Genomic DNA, 26,304 nt, shown 5'->3' with positions numbered 1-26,304 from the left:
TTCCATGTTAGCCAATTCGAACGTTTGACCAACGTAGCCTTCTTATGAATACTTATCACATTACAGTGATTTATATAAATCATTCGAGCTACAAATGTTCTTTAATATCTAATTCGCTATACCTCGGAATTGATATATTTTCATATATGTACCGAAGGGAAATTTATAGTTGATAATAATTTTGTCTCCCCATCGGATCGAACCAACGTCCAGTGGACGGGAAACGAAATCAGAACGGACAGTGACGTTATCGAGTCGGCCAACAGAGAGGCTAATGAAGTTATATCATTCTCACCATTACAAATCCCAGTGGATCTCAGTGTTTTCGTAATTAGAATCTATATGAAACCAAAACCCCTCAAACATGTTAGCCAATTTGTACGTTTGACCAACGTAGCCTTGTTACGAATACTTATCACATCACTGTTATTTATATAAATAATTCGATCTACAAATGTCCTTTAATATCTAATTCACTCTACCTTGGAATTGATATATTTTCATATATGTACTGAAGGGGAATTTTTAGTTGATAATAATTTCATTCCCCATCGGATCGAACTACCGTCCTTTGGATGGGAAAAGGAAATCAGAACGGACAGTGACGTTATCATGTCGGCCACAGAGAGGCTAATAAGTTTATATCGATTCTGACCAATTACAAATCACCGACGATCTCGTTATTTTCGTAATTAGAATCGTTATGAAACCCCTCAACCATGTTAGCGATTCGAACGTTTGACCAATTTAGCCTTGTTATGAATACTTATCACATCACCTTTATTTATATAAATCATTGAAGCTACAAATATCCTTTAATATCTAATTCGCTCTACCTCGGAAATGACATATGTTCATATGTACCGAAGGGGAATTTTTAGTTGATAATAATTTCGTCCCCCCATGGGATCGAACCACCGTCCAGTGGATGGGAAACAAAATCAGAACAAACAGTGACGTTATCGAGTCGGCCAACAGAGAGGCTAATAAGTTTATATCGATTCTGACCATTACAAATCACCGTGGATCTCGGTGTTTTCGTAATTAGAATCAATATTAAACCCCCCCAACCATGTTAGCCGATTTCGAACGTTTGACCAACGTAACCTTGCTATGAATATTTAACATATCACCGTGATTCATATAAATCATTCGAGCAACAAATGTCCTCTGATATCTGATTCGCTCTACCTCGGAATTGATATATTTTCATATATGCACCAAAGGGAAATTTTTAGTTGACAATAATTTCGTCTCCCCATGGGATCGAACCACCGTCCAGTGGACGGGAAATGAAATCAGAACGGACAGTGACGTTATCGAGTCGGCCAACAGAGAGGCTAATAAGTTTATATTTTTTTTTACCATTACAACTCACAGTCGATCTCAGTGTTTTCGTAATTAGAATCGATATGAAACCCCCTCAACAATGTTAGCCAATTTAAACTTTTGACCAACGTAGCTAGCCTTGTTATGAATACTTATCATATCCCCGTGATTCATATAAATCATTCGAGCTACAAATGTCCTTTAATATCTAATTCGCTCTACCTCGGAAATGACATATTTTCATATGTACCGAAGGGGAATTTTTAGTTAATAATAATTTCGTCCCCCCATGGGATTGAACTCCCGTCCAGTGGACGGGAAACGAAATCAGAACGGACAGTGTCGTTATCGAGTCGGCCAACTGAGAGGCTAATAAGTTTATATCGATTCTGACCATTACAAATCACCGTGGATCTCGGTGTTTTCGTAATTAGAATCGATATTAAACCCCCCAACCATGTTAGCCGATTCGAACGTTTGACCAACGTAACCTTGCTATGAATACTTATCACATTACCGTGATTCATATAAATCATTTGAGCTATAAATGTCCTTTAATATCTAATTCGCTCTACCTCGGAATTGATCAATTTTCATATAGTATGTACCATAAGGGAATTTTTAGTTGATAAGAATTTCTCCCCTAATGGGATCCAACTACCGTCCAGTGGACGGGAAATGAATCAGAACGGACAGTGATGTTATCGAGTCGGCCAAAAGAGAGGCTAATAAGTTTATATTTTTTTTACCATTACAAATCACCGTCGATCTCAGTGTTTTCGTAATTAGAATCAATATGAAACCCACCCCGGTCAATCAGTTTAGCCGATTCGAATGTTTGACCAACGTAACCTTGCTGTGAATACTTATCACATTACCGTGATTCATATAAATCATTTGAGCTACAAATGTCCGTTAATATCTAATCCGCTCTACCTCGGAATTGATATATTTTCATATATGTACTGAAGGGAAATTTTTAGCTGATAATAATTTTGTCCCCCAATGGGACCGAACCACCGTCCATTGGGACTGGAAACAAAATCAGAACGGAGAGTGACGTTATCGAATTGGCCAATAGAGAAGCTATATGTTTATATTTTTTTTTACCATTACAAATCACTGTCTATCTCGGTGTTTTGCCAATTAGAATCGATATGTTAATCCCCTCAACCATGTTAGCCAACTCGAAAGTTTGACCAATGTAGCCTTGTTATGAATACTTATCACATTACAGTGATTCATATAAATCATTCGAGCTACAAATGTTCTTTAATATCTAATTCGCTCTACCTCGGAATTGATATATTTTCATATATGTACCGAAGGGGAATTTTTAGTTGATAATAATTTTGTCCCCCCATGGGATCGAACCAACGTCCAGTGGACGGGAAATGAAATCAGAACGGACAGTGACGTTATCGAGTCAGCCACAGATAGGCTAATAAGTATCGATTCTCACATTCAAATCACCGTGGATCTCGGTGTAATTCTTAATTAGAATCGATATGAAACCCCCTCAACATGTTAGCCGATTCGAACGTTGAACCAACGTAGCCTTGTATGACTTATCAAATCACCGTGATTCATATAAATCATTCAAGCTACATATGTCATTTAATATCTAATTTGCTCTACCTCGGAATTGATATATTTTCATATATGTACCAAAGGGGAATCTTTAGTTGATAATAATTTCGTCCCCCCATGGGATCACCGTCCAGTAGACGGGAAATGAAATCAGAACGGACAGTGACGTTATCGGGTCAGCCAACAGAGAGGCTAATAAGTTTATATCGATTCTGACCATTACAAATCACCGTCAATTTCGGTGTTTTCGTAATTAGAATCGATATGAAACGCTCAACCATGTTAGCCAATTCGAAACATTTGACCAACGTAGCCTTGTTATGAATACTTATCACAATTACCGTGATTCATATAAATAATTCGAGCTACAAATGTACTTTAATATCTAATTCACCTCTACCTCGGATTGATATATTTTCCATATATGTACCGAAGGGGAATTTTTATTTGATAATAATTCGTCCCCCATGGGATCGATCCACCAAAATTTTACCATAGACTCTCCCCACCCAATTTGTACGTTTGACCAACGTAGCCTTGTTACGAATACTTATCACATCACTGTTATTTATATAAATAATTCGATCTACAAATGTCCTTTAATATCTAATTCACTCTACCTTGGAATTGATATATTTTCATATAGTACTGAAGGGAATTTTTAGTTGATAATAATTTCATTCCCCATCGGATCGAACCACCGTCCTTTGGATGGGAAATGAAATCAGAACGGACAGTGACGTTATCAAGTCGGCCAACAGAGAGGCTAATAAGTTTATATCGATTCTGACCATTACAAATCACCGACGATCTCGTTATTTTCGTAATTAGAATCGTTATGAAACCCCCTCAACCATGTTAGCCGATTCGAACGTTTGACCAATTTAGCCTTGTTATGAATACTTATCACATCACCTTTATTTATATAAATCATTGAAGCTACAAATATCCTTTAATATCTAATTCGATCTACCTCGGAAATCGACATATTTTTATAGTACCGAAGGGGAATTTTAGTTGATAATAATTCGTCCCCCCATGGGATCGAACCACCGTCCAGTGGATGGGAAACAAAATCAGAACAAACAGTGACGTTATCGAGTCGGCCAACAGAGAGGCTAATAAGTTTATATCGATTCTGACCATTACAAATCACCGTGGATCTCGGTGTTTTCGTAATTAGAATCAATATTAAACCCCCCCAACCATGTTAGCCGATTCGAACATTTGACCAACGTAACCTTGCTATGAATATTTAACATATCACCGTGATTCATATAAATCATTCGAGCAACAAATGTCCTCTGATATCTGATTCGCTCTACCTCGGAATTGATATATTTTCATATATGTACCAAAGGGAAATTTTTAGTTGATAATAATTTTGTCCTGCCATGGGATCGAACCACCGTCCAGTGGACGGGAAATGAAATCAGAACGGACAGTGACGTTATCGAGTCGGCCAACAGAGAGGCTAATATGTTTATGTATATTTTTTTTATTACAAATCAAAGTCGATCTCAGTGTTTTCGTAATTAGAATAGATATGAAACCCCCTCAACAATGTTAGCCAATTTGAACTTTTGACCAACCTAGCCTTGTTATGAACACTTATCATATCACCGTGATTCATATAAATCATTCGAGCTACAAATGTCCTTTAATATCTAATTCGGTCTACCTCGGAAATGACATATTTTAATATGTACCGAAGGGGAATTTTTAGTTAATAATAATTTCGTCCCCCCATGGGATTGAACTCCCGTCCAGTGGACGGGAAACGAAATCAGAACGGACAGTGGCGTTATCGAGTCGGCCAACTGAGAGGCTAATAAGTTTATATCGATTCTGACCATTACAAATCACCGTGGATCTCGGTGTTTTCGTAATTAGAATCGATATTAAACCCCCCAACCATGTTAGCCGATTCGAAAGTCTGACCAACGTAACCTTGCTATGAATACTTATCACATTACCGTGATTCATATAAATCATTTGAGCTACAAATATCATTTAATATCTAATTCGCTCTACCTCGGAATTGATATATTTTCATATAGTATGTACCGAAAGGGAATTTTTAGTTGATAATAATTTCTTCCCCCCATGGGATCCAACTACCGTCCAGTGGACGGGAAATGAAATCAGAACGGACAGTGATGTTATCGAGTCGGCCAAAAGAGAGGCTAATAAGTTTATATTTTTTTTTACCATTACAAATCACCGTCGATCTCAGTGTTTTCGTAATTAGAATCAATATGAAACCCGGTCAACCATGTTAGCCGATTCGAATGTTTGACCAACGTAACCTTGCTGTGAATACTTATCACATTACGTTGATTCTATAAATCATTTGAAGCTACAAATGTCCTTAATATCTAATCCGCTCTACCTCGGAATGATAAATTTTCATATATGTACTGAAGGGGAATTTAGCTGATAATAATTTTGTCCCCCAATGGGATCGAACCACCGTCCAGTGGACTGGAAACAAAATCAGAACGGAGAGTGACGTTATCGAATTGGCCAATAGAGAAGCTAATATGTTTATATTTTTTTTTACCATTACAAATCACTGTCTATCTCGGTGTTTTGCCAATTAGAATCGATATGTAATCCCCTCAACCATGTTAGCCAATTCGAAAGTTTGACCAATGTAGCCTTGTTATGAATACTTATCACATACAGTGATTCTTATAAATCATTCGAGCTACAATGTTCTTTAATATCTATTCGCTCTACCTCGAAATTGATATATTTTCTATATACGAAGGGAATTTTTAGTTGATAATAATTTTGTCCCCCCATGGGATCGAACCAACGTCCAGTGGACGGGAAATGAAATCAGAACGGACAGTGACGTTATCGAGTCAGCCAACAGATAGGCTAATAAGTTTATATCGATTCTCACATTACAAATCACCGTGGATCTCGGTGTATTCTTAATTAGAATCGATATGAAACCCCCTCAACAATGTTAGCCGATTCGAACGTTTGACCAACGTAGCCTTGTTATGAATACTTATCACATCACCGTGATTCATATAAATCATTCAAGCTACATATGTCATTTAATATCTAATTTGCTCTACCTCGGAATTGATATATTTTCATATATGTACCAAAGGGGAATCTTTAAGTTGATAATAATTTCGTCCCCCCATGGGATCAACCGCCACCGTAGACGGGAAATGAAATCAGAACGACAGTGCGTTATCGGGTCAGCCAACAGAGAGGCTAATAATTTATAGCGATTCTGACCATTACAAATCACCGTCAAATTTCGGTGTTTTCGTAATTAGAATCGATATGAAACGCCCTCAAACCATGTTAGCCAATTTGAACATTTGGACCAACGTAGCCTTGTTATGATACTTATCACATTACCGTGAGTCATATAAATAATTCGAGCTACAAATGTACTTTAATATCTAATTCACTCTACCTCGGAATTGATATATTTTCATATATGTACCGAAGGGGAATTTTTATTTGATAATAATTTCGTCCCCCATGGGATCGATCCACCAAAATTTTACCATAGACTCTCCCCACCCAAAGAAAGTTTGAATCAAAATCAGAAATTCAAGAGCTATTTCTAAAGGGGGCATAACCCCCTCTTTTCCATATTACAACGTTCAGATTTGAAAAAGCTATGGCTACCAAATTTTTACCCTAGACTCCCTTCCCACCTAAAAAGGGGGTCAGTCATAACCACTCTTTTTCACACACCCTCATCTTTTTTACGACTTTCGAAGTTGACATTTTTATATGTACAAGTGTGTCTATAGGTACAAATAGTCTCCCTGCAATATGGGGCCCATAAGGCACCCTCAGTACTAAGGGGGGCAATACCCCCCTGAGAATGGGGGCAAGAGGGTTTTCCATAATATTAATGGGCAGGAGGCCTAAACTCTTCTGATTTGCCGATCAGGGGAGAAGGGGTCGTAACCTGCCTACCGCGACCTTGGGAATTGGGGCCCAGAAGGTCAAGAAAATCTCAAGTAACGTATACCAATGGAATGGTAAAACTACCCGCACAATTAGTGATAGATTGATGTGCTCCTAAAGAATGGGGATCAATAACGCTGGTTTGCATAGAAAATATTCAATGAATAGAATTAATCTATACATTGAAAAGCGTTTCATATAACTCTTTTTTCAAGTGATCAATGTCACAATTTTCCTATTCTGTAACCAATGCAGTACTGCAGGAGTGCACGATGTCCCACAAGAAGAGACCATCGATTGGCCGCCGTACTTGTGATGCCTGTCATATGTCACGGACACGTTCTCAGGAAGGACATGTACATACTCGTCCACACACCATACGTAAGGATTCTGGCAAAAATTTTCAATATTTAGATTATGGCTATTGTATTATGTGCAGTTCATATTAGAAAAATCTTTCTGAGAAATGGTAATATCTCAAATTAAATATTATTTTCAATTTTACAGGCGACTACAAGTGAAACTGAAGTACTCTGTTCTGCCGCCAGAAGAGCCCAAACAAGAACAAGGCAGGCAACAACAGCCAAAGAAACAGAAGTACACTGTTCAGCTGGTAGATCAGCCCACACAAGAGCAAGACAGGCTTAAACAGCTGAAGAATCTAAAGCACGCCATTCCACCACCAGAATAGCCCAAACAGGTAGGCTAAAACGGATGAAGAAACGGAAGCACGCCTTTCCACTGCCAGAGTAGCCCAAACAAGAGCACTAAAGCAAGGCAAGCTGATGCAGCTGGAGAGACAGTTACACATCAGGCTATGGGATAGGACTGCATGATCCACATCCAATCGAACTCGAAAGGGAAGATTTAAACCATTGCCTCCGCTGATTTTACATCAACTGCTCAAAGGAAGCTCACCCATGGATAAGGAGTTTCATCAAAGGATATGGAAGTATAATAATTGATTTATAATGAATTCCTTTGGGGCTGACAAGATCTTTATTAAGGCGATGTGTGAGGGAGGCTACTCTGCCACATTCAAGATGCATGAGTAGTGTTATCACCGTTTGGGTAGCTTACTGCCGATGCCAAACAATGACGGTGTCGAAGAACCCCACTATGTACAGTTATACTATTTCATGGGTGCTGGAAACGATGAAGTAAACCGACATTGTCGCTACAATCAGCTAGAAGAAGAAATTGAACTGCAGATAATTATCGATTTGCTAGTCATGTTCCATGAAGCTCATATATATGTTCGTTCCTATAACTGTGCATTAAAGCGGATGGAAGAAATGCCCGATCAGAGGGTCATCATAAGAGCTGACAAGCAGCCGTTCAGTGCTCCAACAAGTAATGAAGTAGCTCTCATCTTGGTTGAGGAAGAACGTGGGAAGCGTGACATAGTGGTGACTCACTGCAACAACAATCTTGAAAATATCGAGGGCACTTAAAGGTCTTACGACAGCTTACAATACCCACTGATGTTTCCTCATGGATAGGATGCGTACAATTTTGAAATACAGCAAGTCAATCCCTGAACAGGTCAAGAGATAGCGAAGAAAGTTTCACTTAAAGTTTTCTTGCTTGTCACATTTTGTCCGTGATGGTGAATTTAATCGGATCTTGAGACTGAAAGAAGTACCCTATCAGTTCACGGTAGATATGTACACCAAAAAACGGATTGTAATGGTTACTTTATATTCTTCTTAACCAAAAGACACCGCGCACAGAACAATACATTGAACTTCAAGATGCGCTGAACAGAGATGGGAATACTGAGAATATCGGCCAGCAAATCATTCTCCTTTCCAGCTTTACTGTACTTATGTACATAAGTTGCTTTCTTCACAAAATCTGGTTTTTCATGAACTTGGACACACACGCACACATAAACAGACCCACCACACCCATACACACATATACATATGCATATATATATATATATATATATATATATATATATAGATATATATATATATATATATATATATATAATATATCATATATATATATATATATATATATATATATATATATATATATATATATATATATATATATATATATATATAATATATATAATATATATATATATATATATATATATATATATATATATATATATATATATATATATATATATATGAATAATTATCACATCGAACCGTGATCCATTATATATCAATTCAGCTACAAATGTCCTTTTTTTTAATATCTAAATTCACTTTACCTCCCAAATGATATATTTTCATATATGTACCGAAGGGGAATTTTTTAATTGATAATAATTTCGTCCCCCCATGGGATCGAACCACCGTCCAAGTGGACGGGGACGAAATCAGGACAGTCAGTGACGCTATCCAATCAGCCAACAGAGACGCTAATAAGTTCATATCGATTCTGACCTTACCAAAATCACCCTCGATCTGGATGCTTTCGTAATTAAATCGATCTGGATGGAACCCCATGGGGGGACGAAATTATTATCAATTAAAAAATTCCCCTTCGGTACATATATGAAAATATATCATTTGGAGGTAAAGTGAATTTAGATATTAAAAAAAAGGACATTTGTAGCTTGAATTGATATATATATATATATATATACATATATATACTATATATATATATATATATATATAATATATATATATATATATATATATATATATATATATATATATTTATATATATATATATATATATATATATATATATATATATATATATATATATATATATATATACATATATATATATATATATATATAGATGAGAGAGAGAGAGAGAGAGAGAGAGAGAGAGAGAGAGAGAGAGAGAATTGTTTGAGTGTTTCCATCACCTACCAAAGCACATAAGTGAAGATATTTAAATATTATATCTTCCTAACCATATCGTTGTTATAGTCGAACATAATCCTATACATACCATGGGCATGGAATTATGATACTTAGTACTTGCGTATCCCAGTGCAAAAATCCTTTTCAGATTTCACTGAGAGAGTTGAGAACCTTCACCCTCGTTCGAGGTGCTCAGAGCAGGCCTCACCTAAGCATGCCACTGTAGACGGCTGCAGCGAAGAGTCCGGCCATGCCGGGCACGTGGGAGATCTTGTTGACCACCAAGTAGGGCAGAATCTGGTCGGGTTCGGCTATCCTCCCGGAGGTCAGCGGATCACAGTCGCTGTAGGCCACGTAGGCCACGAGGCCAGAGAAGAGGAATGTCAGCCACAGGACGCATTGACCCACGAAGTAATAAGAACACAATCTGCAGTGAAAATGACCGAGTTATCTAGATTTCTGAATGCAGCACCCTCAAGTAAGATGTTGGAAGATCTGCATTATAATACATTAAAACTTAAAGTATTAGCATCCATACTTCTATTAAAACTAATTCATTATATACGTATATATATATATATATATATATATATATATAATATATATATATATATATATTATATATAATATATATATATATATATATATATATATATATATGATATATATATATATATATATATGCATAAACTAATAATTATAATTACATTAGCAAATGATTTGTTTATCACACAATACCATAGGTGAAAAATAAGAGACAGGGTGTATAAGTCCTGATCAGTTTCGACTTTATTTCCATCGACGAGAGACTGATACATCGTAACAGAATCTCACTTATACAAGAGACAGAGACAGCACTAACGAACATACACAGCTGTTTGAGACTATAGATCCCCTACTGACATGACAAGGTAGGAGTGGCTTCAAAACTCATTTCGGTAGAAATCACCTTTCATTCTCAAATGACAATGCAGATAAACATACACATCATAGGAGACCACAAATCTACACCTGACAAGTGTCAGGCAGGCGGGACTGGTTAGCTCATTCGTACCGCTATCCCTGTGCTGTGTTTATAAATAGGGTAATCCTTTTTCCATACATCTCTACTGCTTTTCAAAATATTTTAACGTTTTAGAAGTTGCTTTGATAAGGAAGGCTTAGGTTTACACAGGCCTATTGGAGAAAACATATCAACATTAAGATATTAAAAACTAAAAGGAATTTTGAAGATCTATTGAGAAAAAAGAATCCTCAATACCACTAGAGGGAAAGGGGAAAGATTCCCTACTTGAATATTGGTATGTCACTATGTGATGTAAGGAATAGCGGAGTCTAAATGTAAAAACAACAATGAAATGATATTGCTGATCGAAAGCCCTGCCCTGACACCAACGCGAGTCATAAATGTGTCGGTAGTTTATCAAACAACACCTGGATAGAAATGTGATCAGTGCCTTAGTGTACGGTTTTATTTTTGCCTTATCAACTGGAGGTATGGATAGTGTAAAAGATACGAAAGTACTGTGCAATTTGGAAAAATAGTTTAGGGAGGGATTTATGGAAATATGAAGAAAATCAGACACCACAAACTTCCCCAAAAGATTTATGGTTGTCACCAATGAACTACAAAAACAGACAATCATGGTGTTCTTGTACATCTAAACAGAATTAAGTATATAGAAAACTGAATAGTGCTTTGAGTAATGATAGCACAATTAAAGAACTAAAGGAAATGTATATGTATATATATAATATATATATATATATATATATATATATATATATATATATATATATATATATATATATATATATATATATTACCGTCTGGCAAAGTAAATAATGATTTTAATAGGAAAGTGGAAAAGCTATTACAAGTAAACGAATCGAAAGCCTTCAATAATGTTGTGTGTGATCTCCCCATCGCTACCTCCTATCATCAAATCTCAAAGATCAAAGAAAAAAACACTTACTTCCTGCAAGTCGCCACGTACCATAGTTGCGTCAGTCTTATCTATAAATAGCTGCAGTATCATCTAACTAAGGCTAAACAAAACTCATGGTCTATCAAAAAAATTCCACTTTTATTACCAAACTTAACATACCAACAGAAAAAAAAACGAATTGAAGAAGTTAGGCGCATGACAGTCCTTACTTCTAGCAGATAAGTAGTAAATGGAAAATTGAATCTCTCATCATATTAAATATCTGCCATGACCGAAGTCATGGCTATCTGTCAAAAAATTCCCTTATCACATGAGCATAATCAAATACATCTGAGGAAAAACAAAGGTTACTTCTTGTAGAAAATCATAAAAACAGCTGATACTTGTGGAAAAAAAATAAAAGGGTCCTTAGAGTATGAAACTAAAAGCAAACCAAAAGGTGGAAAACTCGTCTCCCAGTCACTTCACAGAATTATGGGCTTCAGACACTGCATATGGAAAATGTTCATAAAACATGTTCAATGGAAATAATGAAAATGGTCCACCACCTTCACTCACAAACTATGCGCCTTCCCACAGGCAGCTGTTCCACAAACACAAGTTATTGCCAGAATCATATACCTATTTGCATGGTACCTCATTATATTGCCCTATCATGACTCTTTTAGATGCACACTCATACGCACAAACACAATTGTTCTAGAAGCTTCTTTCTGTCACTCTATTGTGACTTATAAATCACATGACACAGAACCAGGCCAGCTTGCGCCCCAACTCCCCCCACCCCCCTAACCAGCCATTCAGATTGTCTACGTAGTTTCTGTGCTCCCTATAATATATACTAATTGTCCTGAAATAGCTGCCAAACTCAAATAATGTTCAATATGACTATTTACGTATTATTTAAGATTTCAAATGCAACAGTTGCCAAATAGCCTTTTTTCCTATTAAAGTGACATATACTATGTTGATATGTATGTGAATGCACAGCAAACATTGGACTATTTAGAATTTTATGGTTGTAATGTAACATAAAAATGGTATAAAATTTTTTTTTAGTTTTTCTTTTATTTTACCATTTGAACCTTGGTTTGTTGAGGGCTACCGTACCGAATACATGGCGCTGGTTGAACGAGAGTTTTGGAAATGTTTCTACACTGTTTTTCTGAAATTTGGGCACACATAACATTTCCTTACCGTTTTGAAACTATTGACAAATTTCGTTCTTATGAAACATATAATGACCTCATTTTAAGGTATAATCGTTCTTTCTCATTAAATTAAGAGGTAAATATGAAGCATGATAGTTACCTGTTAGTGAATTTTGAACGAAATTCTACGCAGTCATGTTGCATCACTTATGAACATGGCTGTACGAGTAAAACTGGTTGTGGATCTTACACTCTAGTTGAACTGATTAGATTATGTGTAAAAGAATGTAAATTTTAAATTAATGGTGCATTTTACTCAAAAATTTTTGTTATGGCAGTGGAAACCTTCTATCACCAGTGATAAGTAAATTATATATGGAATTTGTTGAAAACAAAACATTTAAAAATGTAATTCCATTTGCTAAGTTAAACCAATTCGTACAGCTAAGCTCATAAGTGATACTACACGATTTCATAGGATTTCGTTCAAAATTCACAAATTGGGAACCTAACATGCTCCTTATTTATCTACTGTTTCAATGCAAGAATACGATTGTTGTATACAATAAGACCATAATATGTTTCATGCCAGTGAAATATCTCACACATTTCAAAACAGTAAAAAATTTTCACATGTTCCACATTTACAAAATTTTCGTTCAACCATAGCCGGTGCATCTTGACAAAAATAAATAAATAAATTTTAAAAAGTCATCCTCAACTTAGTTTGAATGTTAGATAAAAACGAAATAAAAAAATTGTCATAACATTAATATTGCTTGAAATACAACCATGAAATATGAAATAGTCCTATTTGATTATTTTTACACCTCAATGCCGAAAAAATGTAAATAAGTAAATATAGAAGTAAAAACTTGAGTGAGCTGGCTGCACAACATGAACCACCTAGTGTAACATTGGTCTACAAGAGTAGTGACAATGGAGTTATTTTGAAACCATTTACTTTTTGTTTGTAGAAGAATATTCCGATTTTCGTTAAAATGAAATGGTTTAAGTTATATTTCTTAACCATTAAAAAAAATGTTGCTTACTAGCCTAAGTATTCGTTTATGCATTTATTCTTTTGTTAAAGCCAAGGTTTTTTTTCCTAGGCCTAGGTGTGTTAGATTTCTTTAATTACTATAAATAAATTACACTTAGCAATCACATCTCTATATTAACAATTTCTGGCCATTGCACTTCAAGTTGCCTTATGATATATTAAACATCAAAAGCGAGCAGAAAGACTATTAAAAAACTAATATTTCAATCCAGTTGAAAAAAAAAACAAGTATTCCAAACGCCTTGCCATTAATACTAAAATATATTTCGATTAATAGACATCTTCTCCATCTAATTAAAATCATTGTCATCTTTTATTTCTCAAAGAACAGGTAATCTCTACCAATAAATACTTTAGTAACTAAAATTACATCTCAGAAGGTTTAGATTATTTTTTATGCCTATACATCATTTTACAATATACAGGCAGCTTGAACACAGCCTAAAACTTCAACATTCAAAGAAAACTTGTTGTAATTCATATTCCCATTTTGAAAATGTTGGTATGACTATTGAACTTATTAAGTCTACTGTTACAATGCTTCAGCGGTAGTTATGTTGATCAACCTGAAGAGCATCTTATGCACACTGTCATGGACTGCACTGCTGACCTTATCGCAATGTGTTGGTGAGCTAAGTAAAATAATAATTTAAGTCAAACAGGTGACGAATTATACCAGTGCATAAAAGGATCATATTTACATAAGCATTATTGGAAAAATAGTGCTATCAGGGAATTCATAAACTTGTTGACACGTATGACATTGGGAATGAATAAAAAAAGTTTAAAACCACTTGTCAAGGTTATGTTGTTTCTGGGATTTTGGGCAGTACAAAAAGAATCATGTGTTCCTGCCGATTTGAGACACAGCTGTTCCATTAATTAAATTCACTGTAGAAGTCGTAAAATGATGGACGCTCACCCTTTTTGGATTGCTTCATACAGAGAATTAGCATCTGTAAACAGTGGTTACAGACTTTCACATCTATAATTTTAAGAGCATTACGTATATGTAGCCCTGAATATATATAAAAAAAAAAAAAAAAAAACATATATATATATATATATATATATATATATATATATATATATATATATATATATATATATATATATATATATATATATATATATATATATATATATATATATATATATATATATATATATATATATATATATATATAATATAAGATTAGAAGCGACAAAAAAATACCATACATTAAAACCGAAACGAACTTTAAAATATAAAAAAACAATAAAAACTTGCTTGTAACACCTTGTAATGATAATATGTCAGATATTCCCTCACCTTCAGAATTTTAGTGTTAATGTAGCATTTCAGAAAAAAAAAACAATGGAACATATACTTATTAAAAACTCTCCCAACAATACAAAAGGATGTGTATATAAAATTCAATATACGTTTGTGTCAACTTCTATATTAGCCAAACGGGTAAAGTACTGGAAAAGAGAAGAGAACAACATAGAAAAAATGTGCGATGTGCATGTGTAAACAGTGTTATTATTATTTTTTTTTTTATGTGTAGGTGAGGGCAATCATACTATCAACTGCGAAGGGGCAAATAAGATTATGTATTCTAATAATATACAGGAAAGGAATAGCATTGAATCTAGCTTTATCAAAGAAAGTTATGGCATAATATAAATATCAGTTAAGACATGATCCTTTAATATCAAAAGAAATTTGTACATATTTTAGGCAGCCTGTATGAAATAAGTATTATTGTATTTGTAAACACAGTAGAGGGCAGCAGTTCCACCCACGCCTCCTTGACATCTGTCAGGTGTGGATATTGTAGTCTACTATTGACACCTGTTGGTGGTGGAGGACCTGTAGTCACAAACGGTTATGTATGTTTGTGAACACTGTATCTGTGGTATATACATTTGTGATTTCTAATACTATGTATCAGTCCTTCGTTGATGGCTTGGAAATAAAGTCGGAACTGGTCCGCACCTACTTTTCAGCTGTAGCAGTACATGATAGTATATATATATATATATATATATATATATATATATATATATATATATATATATATATATATATATATATATATATATGTGTGTGTGTGTGTGTGTGTGTGTGTGTGTGTGTGTGTGTGTGTGTGAGTGTGCGTGTGTGTGTGTGTGTGTAGGTGTGTTTGTGTGTGTGTGTGTGTGTGTTTGTGTGTAGTGGGGAGGAGCAGTGTAGCGGGTTGTTCACCTGTCTACTGGAGAGAGAAAGTGGCTCTTACCTTTTAGCTTTAGCAAGAGACGGCACAGAGGAGAGCCGCATGTAGCCCATCTGACTGACTCCTAACCTTCCAATCACAGTGTAGAAGCCAAGGACCTGCACAGACCAGAAAGTGTATCGTACGTAGGGACTTGGGTCAAAGCTGAAAAATTAGACTCTTGAAATATTTATGTGCAAATTGCTTCCTTTATTAATGCAGCATATTTTGTAGCTTGGAAAACTTTCCTGAAAATCACAATAATTTGTTGTTTTATTTTATAAATGAAGCACAACTTTCTCGGGGATTTCCCTTTCTATATTATTTCTTTTTTCAAATACATGCCAATTTGCATCCTACAGAAGTCGTTTCTGAGGTGGTTCTTATTATCCAAAACGTATGAAATAATTAGGTCAATAACGAGTGACAGGCAGTTGGATGCAAACACAGTATAGCCTCGAGTGAATTCTTCAGGATGTTCAAAGGGGACAAAAGACATAACATTTGCGATCACATTGACTGTGACGTCAGTGCACTAAATAGGACGCGTACGTGAGACATAGGAAAACACACGCACATCGGAATCAGGAATAGACTAGGGTGCTTGCATTTGTACGTCCATTAACATACGTAAGTTCATACGTCTGTTAGAGCAAATGAATGGAATAAAATCTCTAGTGTGGTAATTACTGGGGCAATTATACGACATACATTCAGTGTAAAACAAGGCCTGAGGAGGCACTCAGAGATCTATCAGATAAGGTAAAGTGGAAGAAAAAGACGTTGAAACCTTGAACAGTGACATTTATTTTAGAGGCTCTGAGAAGAGAAGTGCAGTGCAACACTTAACATTATTGATTAACTTTAACATTACCATTTTTGATTATTGTAATTTCTTTTGCAGATGGATTCGGACTGCCACTACCGAAAATGAATTCTCTAGACATATTTTTGAGAAAGACTGATGGGGTTATTTGACAGTGAGAATAAGTGGTGATAGTTCTATTCAATATAGTTATGCAGAACAGTAATGGTACCTTATGGTTTTGGGATTTTAGATTCATTTTTTTTTTTTTCATTTTCATGTTAGCTATTTTTTGGAAAAGAAAGATTCAATTTTTTGTATCTTAAGAGTTTGAATTAGCCTAAGACTTAATGACTGATTCCAGCTACGCAGAGAGGGAAGGCAATGGGAACATCGAAGAGTGGTCACGTTACCAAGTCAGGAATTCTCTCCTTTTAGTTAAACAGGGTCATTTGACCCACGAAACAAATATATTGCATTAATTTTGCTTAGTTAACAAATTAACTCCAAATAACATAAATATGATAATTTATTTCCCCATATTTCTTACATTAAAGTTAGTTTACTTAAGGTTTTTAATAACCTATCTTAGCACTTATTATTATTATTATTATTATTATTATTATTATTATTATTATTATTATTATTATTATTATTATTATTATTATTATTATTATTATTATTATTATTATTTATTTTATTTATTTTTTTTTTTTTCAGAAAATTAACCCTATTCATATGGAAATAAATAAAAGAGGGTCATAGGAAATGCAGAGAGTTATATGAAAATCAGATAAATAAAAAAAATGATTAATTAGAATTTATATTAGAATTTATGTGAAATACTATACTACAGGTTGGATTATATTAGGGTAGTATTACATTGCATCTTCGCTTAAGCTTTTGAAGTTCCAACTGCACTACATCCCCAGGGAGGCTGTTCCACAGTTCAAAGGTGAGAGGAATAAAGGTCCTCTGAAACTTAGAAGTTCGACAGCAAGACACATTCACTGCATATTGGTGCTGCTGTTCAGCAAGTCTGGTTGCTCTCGGCAGGAAAAGGAAATCGGGGATCAAATGGGAATTTGAAAGAGCCCTGTTGAAATGTAATTTATGGAACATAGCAAACAAGAGAATTATTTTTTTTTTACTTTCCTACTTCAAAATTTTAAATATATCTTAGTTTAACCAGACCACTGACCTGATTAACAGCTCTTCTAGGGCTGGTCAGAAAGATTAGATATTTTTACGTGGCTAGGAAGCAATTGGTTAGGGCAATACCTTTGTTATAAGTAATATGTTATCAGTGCTGCTGTTTCAGAAAAATAAATTTCATATGGTTTACATTAGTTAAACTCATACCACGCATTCCTGGTAAGGCATGTAAATCAACGTAGAAATACGTCATTTTAGCCTTACTTTTATGTGTAGTACCTTCAGTGTCATTCGAAACGCTAACTTAAATAAGAAGTATTGCTCAAAATCTCTTGTTGAGGCAGCCACTAAGGATATGTTAGTAATATATTATACATTGTTATTTATGTCATTTGCACGTTCTGAGTCAGTCTCAAAGTTATGTCGACCTTGGCTTTATTATTCTGAACGAGAAATACCTACTTGAAAAACTCCATCCTCCCACCTTCACTGCTATCGAGAAGATATTGCTCCAGCCCGGCCGAAATCCAGACACAGATACCACGGTCGTTATCATTCCCAGAAACATAAATATAGTTTGCACGACATCTGTGTATACTATTGCTTTGACACCACCCTAGAAATAAAAGGAAAAGTTACTTATAAAAATGGATGCTTAGTTAAATCGTTACCAAAATGGAGAATGGTTTTAATTTGTAGTCACATTCATCAAGAGGAATCGTCCCTTCTTTTCAGGCAGTTGGGTCCAAAACAAGAAACAGCTAGCAGTGGACCTTGTACCATGGCCTGTAAAATCATTTTTTGCTGTCTTCCAACCTTGTTGATCGGTGTTTTCAACCGGCTCTTGCCTCAATGTTAAAAGTTATTTATCCTTAAGGAGCCATAAATTAGTCTAGAGATGCAACTCATTAATTTAGAATTATTGTTAAACTGCTTTACGAGAATATGATGAAACAGGTAAAATAAAACAAAGAATTAACATGGACATTTACAAGGAATGAAGGGGAATCTGACACTCACACACACACACACACACACACACACACACACACACACACACACACACATGGTAAATTTCCTTCACTTTCGACACAGATATCACCGGACGGAACATAAAACTTACTTCTTCTGTACCACTCCCTGCATGTTACATTAAACTATTCCTTATCTGTAACGCTATGGATGGCTGTTGCCGATAACAACACCATAAACCTCCCAAAACATGATCAAAACAACAGAAACGTTTTGTTTTAGAGATCTAACTTTCATGTCCATCAGGTTTCGAATCATTTGCAAATCTATGACAAATAGCAAAACATAATCTTAGAAAAATTCAATTTCCATGGTTATAAAGACAAAAAAACTTATATATTAGATAAGGTTGCTTAAATCGGTGTGCAATATTGGCTTCCGTGCACTCAGTAATAAGGTTATTCTGAGAGTGTTTTTGTTATGATTTTGAGTATAATTCACAATCGTTTACAGAGTTACCAAATGCTTTGAGAAAGAACCTTTGTTTCAGACAGCTTCAAATTGTATTCATATGACAAAAATGCAAAAATAGATCATCATCATGGGATTTGCAACATGCCGGAAAGAAGCAACAGGCCGTTTCTTGGATTCAGAAAGTGTTACAGAATTAAGGAAACACGGAAGAAGCTAACGTTAGCGATCGTACTTACGACGGTAATGTAGAAGGAGCAGATAAGTCCCATGATGGTGATGGAGTAGTTAGTGGAGAGCCCTGTCACTGTAGACAGGGTGAGGGACGGGGCGTACAGACAGATCCCATTGTATATCAAATTGCTAATCACCAGAGTTGCCGACGACAGCTTCCTCAGTCCTTGAGATCCAAACCTCAACGTGATGTACTGTTTGAATATGTTAATGTAAGTTTAATACTATAATAATATATATTTTAGCATCATCACAAAAAATGTTATACCTTCGTTCACATTGTCATTAGATTAATAATATCCTTTCAATTTCAAATTAATTACTGAACTGAAGCTGAAATGTATTTCAAATTACTGAGACAATGCTGATATTTTCTCATGAATATGAGAAGAATTCTTTTGTTGTACGTTATTCTAGAATCATTGGAACAAAAACTACAGAGATCTTTTTAGAATTATAACTCTACACACTGCAAACATAAACATGTCTAGAAATTCGTTCTTATATTAGATTATGTATTACAACAGTTACAAAGCTATCATATTAGAAAAATATCGCAGAAGAATTTCTGATCTCGTTCTTTCAGTGAAACTAACAATAAAAGGGGAAAGGTCGGGTTATGGCTAAGAGAATGTAATTGCTCTCTCATGTATTTCACGAATTTTGTTTAATGACTCTTCAAACAGGAAAGGAATAGGTAAAAAAATGTAAGGTTTTTCAGAATTATTAACATCGCCTTCATGGTAAGAGAAATATGAATTTTAATGAGCAAAAAGTATAGATATAATCACTTCTGTAACTATCACATACCCATCTTTTACTGGTTTATTTATCCTCATTTATTTCATAATAATAATGATAACACTAATGATAGGAGTGGTGCAGAAATTTTCAATGATGTCAGTGTAAATATAAATATATGTATATATATACGTATTATATATATATATATATATATATATATATATATATATATATATATATTATATATATATATATATATATATATACATATGTACTGATATTATTGATTTCTGAACCATTTTATCAACAATATGAATAACATAATTAAGATGTATCTGAATTCAAAGAGCTCAGCTCTGTTTTTGTGGTGTTATAATCTAACGAAGCCAACAGGAATTTAATGGCATAATAATCATAATAATAATAATAATATAATAATAATAATAATAATAATAATAATAATTTATTATACAATAACAGCGGTTTTTAATTTCTAAGGTTTATAAGGAATTTATAACGGAAGGTGACAACATTATTACCTCATTAATAGATAGAATGTCCAGAGGATACAGGATAGGAACCATCAACAACTGGACGAAAAACGTGCCATACAATAACCCGGCCAGGATGATTACAAACTGGGATCCATAGAAGTACATCTCAGAGGCAAGGCCTGTTTTGGGTTAGGAAGGAGACGCAGATATATATATATATATATATATATATATATATATATATATATATATATATATATATATATATATATATATATATATATATATATATATATATATATATATATATATATATATATATCCTTTACCTTTTTTTTTTTTTTGTTAAATGACCAATATTTTTATGCTTTTAGTGATTACTTTTCAACTATATGAGTAGAGTAATATCATTTTAAAATGAAGTTCAATTTTTAAAAGGGTATAAGTAAATTTTCATATAAAATGATAAACTTCAAATGATATGATTTAGAAAGTTTAGAAACTGCAGTTTAAAATATTGAATATAATTATGGTAATGAAAACCAATTGATTCAGCAAAATATATATATATATTTTTTTTTGCATATGTGTGTGTTTGTGTGCGTACTTGTGTATGTAAGTAATTGTGACTGTGTGCGTGTGTGCAATAAAATTTCAAGTTTCCAATTCCTTAAGATTTTGAACACGTCTTCACTGGAAACCTTGAATTCAAATTATAACTGAAATTAAACAAATTTCTCTGCACACCAGGATTCGGACCTTAGTAGGAATAGTCACGTCGTGTCAGTCCCTAATTCGGATTAAAGATTTTCAGTGTATTGACATAGCACTGGTGAAATTTGTTCGGGATAAACGATATCTTTACACCTGCCACTAATCTTTCCCTTTCTAGGTGGTCCAACATCAAAACAAAAGATGTTCATCCAGCACAGATATAATAAACAAAAGATCATTATATCCTTAATAATACATTACAAAAATCTTCCCTTAACATAAAACCTAAAGAAAAGCGATTACTTAGCTCACCTAACATGGAGATCGCAGAGATGGTGCTGGCTATGAGAGACAACGCAACTGGTAAGGAAGACATCTGACGACCTCCCAAGAGGTAATCTTCAAATGCATTGGTGCCTCTTCCTCTGAGAGAGCAGATAATGCCAACTAAAATGGACACCATAAGTAGGATGATGCAGACCATCCAATTCACAACGCCAAAAGGACCAGCTTCTAAGTTCACCATCTTGCTCAGTCCTTCCAAGGACATAGAACCTTCCTTTACGTCAATCAGCACGCGACGGCCTTCAGAAAATATGAAAAAGCAAGACTGTCATATTATACTAGTCCTTCTCAAATTCTACAGGTTAAAATTTTTTTTAAATTTTTTAGGGTTTTTCCTCAGTATTATTATGGCATTATCTACAATTATATATCTTACTACAATTATCATTTCTTAGCCGACACGATGAAAAGAAACCTGGCTCTTCTGAAGCTTAACATAATCAATGCTTCTGTCATAACTACAAATAAATTTCTGAATCACATCTAAATCCTACCCAGGTATATGCGTAAATATATGGATAAATAATAATAATAAAATATATATATATATATATAGTATATTATTATATATATATTATATATATATATATACATAGATATAGATATATATATATATAAGAAACCATATATATGATATATATATATATATATATATATATATATATATATATGATATATACTACTATTATATATATCATATATAATATATATGTATATATATATATATATATATTTAGTATATATATATATATATATATATATATATATATATTATATATGTATACATATATATATATATATATATATATATACATATATAGATATATATATATATATATATATATATATATATATATATATATATATATTACACACATATATATATATGTGTGTGTGTGTGTGCACACTTCGCCCTAGGATTATTCTACACCAAGTGGAAGGAATTATATTTGATTCGATCATATTTTTTTTTTTGACCGATATATGTATTATGTATATATATAATTGCATTTTCCGGATCGCGAAGATGAAATATCTCGATGCACTCAACAGTGAAAAAGAAGGTTAAACCAGAGAAAAAAGGAAATACAAATCTTAATTTCTCCCAGCAGTTTCGCCGGGGAACTTTATTAACTAATCAGTTTAAGAAAAACATGTGTTTACATGTTTGACTATTCAAGACTTACATAAATCATAAACAAGTATACTGTTGTGAAGAAGAAAATAACAGTATAGCTTCCCAGGATGTTAAAGGCATGAGAAATAGCTGTACTTTTAAAGTCTAAAGTACGTCGAAATGGTAGCAACAATAATCTGATTGTCAATGCGAGATCCTTCCATAATAAATGTGTTTCTTCCATCAGTTTAAATGACTAAATGTGACTGGTGTATTTTCATATCGCAATACCATTGGCAGAACATTAATAAGAAACAGCCCTGTATACGACAACGGGTAGTGTACAAAATTCCATGTGGTTGCAATAAATTTTATACTGGACAATCAGCGTGAGTCAAGTATTGCTGCTAATCAGAGAAATAGTGCTATTAGTGAACATGCTGGAGAATGTTTTTATCCAATTCACTTGTCTTAAGCAAGAATCTTGTTCAGAAACAATAATTTTATAGAGAGAAATCTTATAGAAACGGCGTCTATTCAATGTAGTGAAATCAATAACTTTAATTGCCGTAGAGGTTTATTCAGGACATATCCGCGCTGTCTACATATCATGAAAAGTCAGTACAAATTATGTAATGACTTGACTTCGGTTTGATTTAATTACCTATTTAGCCTCATTAGATGGTTAAATTTTTCTTTTGGACAAACAAGATACTAGAAAGGATAATTCGAATAAAAACTATCAGTTGGGTCAAAGGTGATTCGGAAATTTGGGGAAAACAAGCTGGTAAGCGAGGCAGTTATCCTGCCCAGGTAAAGCCTTGGATACATTTTGTACTTAACTTCCAAATTCTTTTATGTCGTTTGTGTCTTTGTTGGCAGCGTCCTTACCCTTCAACTGAAAAGACCAAGCAATGTACTGGCTGATTGTACTTTCATAATACCGTCTACCTCTGTTCAACAACAAGGTATAGGGTCGAATCATATATAATTCCCTTTTGGTATAGGATAATTCTGAGGAAAAGGGTAACTGGTGCTAGATATTGGAGAGTATATAAGGCCTTTGATCAAGTTGCCCATTCACTTAAATGACTAACTTTGACAGCTACATTTTCTTACCTAATTTCTTGAAGTTGAATTTTAATATACGACATGGGATTCCTTGTTAGCGTTATATATTTTAAATATCACAAGAGGCAAAACCGGTTAAAATTGAACTGAATAACATAAGAGGTACGATGTTGTCAATGTACACATCAGAATGTTTTCATCCAGTAAAATTTTATAATTATAAATTGCATTCAGAAACAGTCATTTCAACGACATAAAGTTAATATCACCAGCCTGCATTCAATTAAATAAAAGTGAAAACTTTATCGTAAAAAATGAACTGAAAAATGAGACTGCATTATATAAGATACTGGCACGTATTTACACAATAACATAATGGCCTTTTTTATTTTTCATTTTTCTGCTTGACAAACTGTATGTTATAATACAATTGATTGTATCGTCTTATACCTTTACCTCACCGCTATTTATTTGTACAAATTATCCACTGCACAGTAGAGTTCGTTTGTTATTCACTGTTAGTTTCTTTTCATCCGTTATTCTTCACAACATCCGGGATTTTTTTTCTATAAAAGCAACCGAATCTGAATTTACCACTGGTTTATTTACAAACCCACGGATGGAACTTGCTTCGGTGTCATGCACAGCGTCCTTAGGTGAAGCTACAACTGAACCCAAGTACCGAGCACAATCGTATTTATTGTCACATGCGATTAGAAAGTTAAGCCTTAGGGGGTTAGTGCCACTAGAGATACATCACGTGATGCATTGAAAGTATTCCTAAGGGTTGCTTGCAGCATTCCTTCAGCTCATGGCTGCACCCACAGTGAGCCTCGTAACCTAGTAACCTCCATTCCCAACCCCCTTTCTTTCACCTTGCCTTCCACCCTCTCCAAATCCATCTTTTCACTGTCTCAAGCAATGAATAGCTTTAAAACCTAATTTTCGTACGTTAAATACAAATTATACACACAGTGACATCATAAATATTTCTCCAAATTAAACACTAATAGAGAAGCATACTGACTCCTGATCGACTATTGTGATTTTTGGGTAAGCCAAATAACCCCTCTTCAATGTATTTTTGCAAATCTCTTCTTGCTACTTGCATCAGGGTCTACTCGTCCAACTCCTTTTGTCTACTGGTGGGCGCAATGTGATACTTTCTGGACGTTTAGGGAAGGTCTCTGTAACTGACTGATACTACTTCTGTAATGATCAGTCAACTGTATTTTTTATATATACTGTCGTCTCCTGTATTAGTTCGTCTACTGTTGGTCTCTTGTGGTGCTGTTAAGTGAAATGATAATGATGACACCCTGTGAATTGTCTATGTTGTAAGTATTCAGCCACATAAGACAAATGTAGAGGATAGCGCAACACCCGCTTGATTTTACGCCCTCAGTTAGATCTGCTTAATGATGCATTCATTAGAAACAGACAGATTTGCTTGGAAATGATTAATAATCTCTTTATCAATTTGAAGCATATGACAGCGAACACTAGGACACTGTCTTATTCACTTAGTCAAGGAAGCTACAGGTCCCGTTGCTAAGTAACCAATTGGTTCCTAGCCACATAAAAATATCTCATCCTTCGGACCAGCTCTAAGATAGCTGTCAACCAGCTTAGTGGTCTGGTTAAACTAAGATATACTTAACTTTTTTGTTTCTTTTTTTTTTCTTTTTTTGTATCCCAACTACTTATGAAAGACGTCTTTATGATGAATTATCCTATGTACATCATAAAAAATGGCTAGAACGAAACAAACAAATAGAACAAAAGACAATTGTGTTTATAGGTCATGCAAGATCATGCTCCTCGACACACATGAATTGCAATGGATGAATGTTATTGATACCGGATAAAATTAATGAAGCCCTGCAATCGCCTTCTCAAGGTCATGGAATTCTCCAGCATGAAAGCCCCATTGGAAGATGTTCATAGGGCCATTGTATTGAAGTGCATTCCTTGTCATCCAGTATATATATCTGTGGTGATACTGATCACTGCTTTGATGCACCTGTGTGATTTTTTTTGTAAAACAACCGATTGGTTATCATACGTCG

General features: G+C 34.2%; 2 protein-coding genes across 2 annotated transcripts in view; both read right to left on the bottom strand.

The window, feature by feature from the left end:
- LOC135208081 (sodium-coupled monocarboxylate transporter 2-like) overlaps positions 1–24,662 on the bottom strand; it is a 52,582-nt gene extending 27,920 nt beyond the window's left edge. The window contains exons 1-4 of the mRNA XM_064240229.1: positions 24,284–24,662; positions 22,015–22,287; positions 21,034–21,167; positions 19,756–19,944 (exon numbers count right to left, since the gene is read on the bottom strand). The gene's annotated coding sequence lies outside the window, so the exon portion shown is untranslated. The remainder of the gene's footprint in view (positions 1–19,755; positions 19,945–21,033; positions 21,168–22,014; positions 22,288–24,283) is intronic.
- The window catches only part of LOC135208021 (sodium-coupled monocarboxylate transporter 2-like), a 51,433-nt gene continuing 35,032 nt past the window's right edge, over positions 9,904–26,304 (bottom strand). The window contains exon 3 of the mRNA XM_064240126.1: positions 9,904–10,140. Coding sequence (XP_064096196.1) covers positions 9,918–10,140 — 223 coding nt within the window. The 3' untranslated portion in view covers positions 9,904–9,917. The remainder of the gene's footprint in view (positions 10,141–26,304) is intronic.

This window comes from Macrobrachium nipponense, chromosome 34, assembly GCF_015104395.2.
Source record: "Macrobrachium nipponense isolate FS-2020 chromosome 34, ASM1510439v2, whole genome shotgun sequence".
Lineage (NCBI taxonomy): Eukaryota > Metazoa > Arthropoda > Malacostraca > Decapoda > Palaemonidae > Macrobrachium > Macrobrachium nipponense.
Note: the sequence above shows the minus strand (reverse complement) of the source record. Positions and strands in the feature narration are given on the sequence as shown.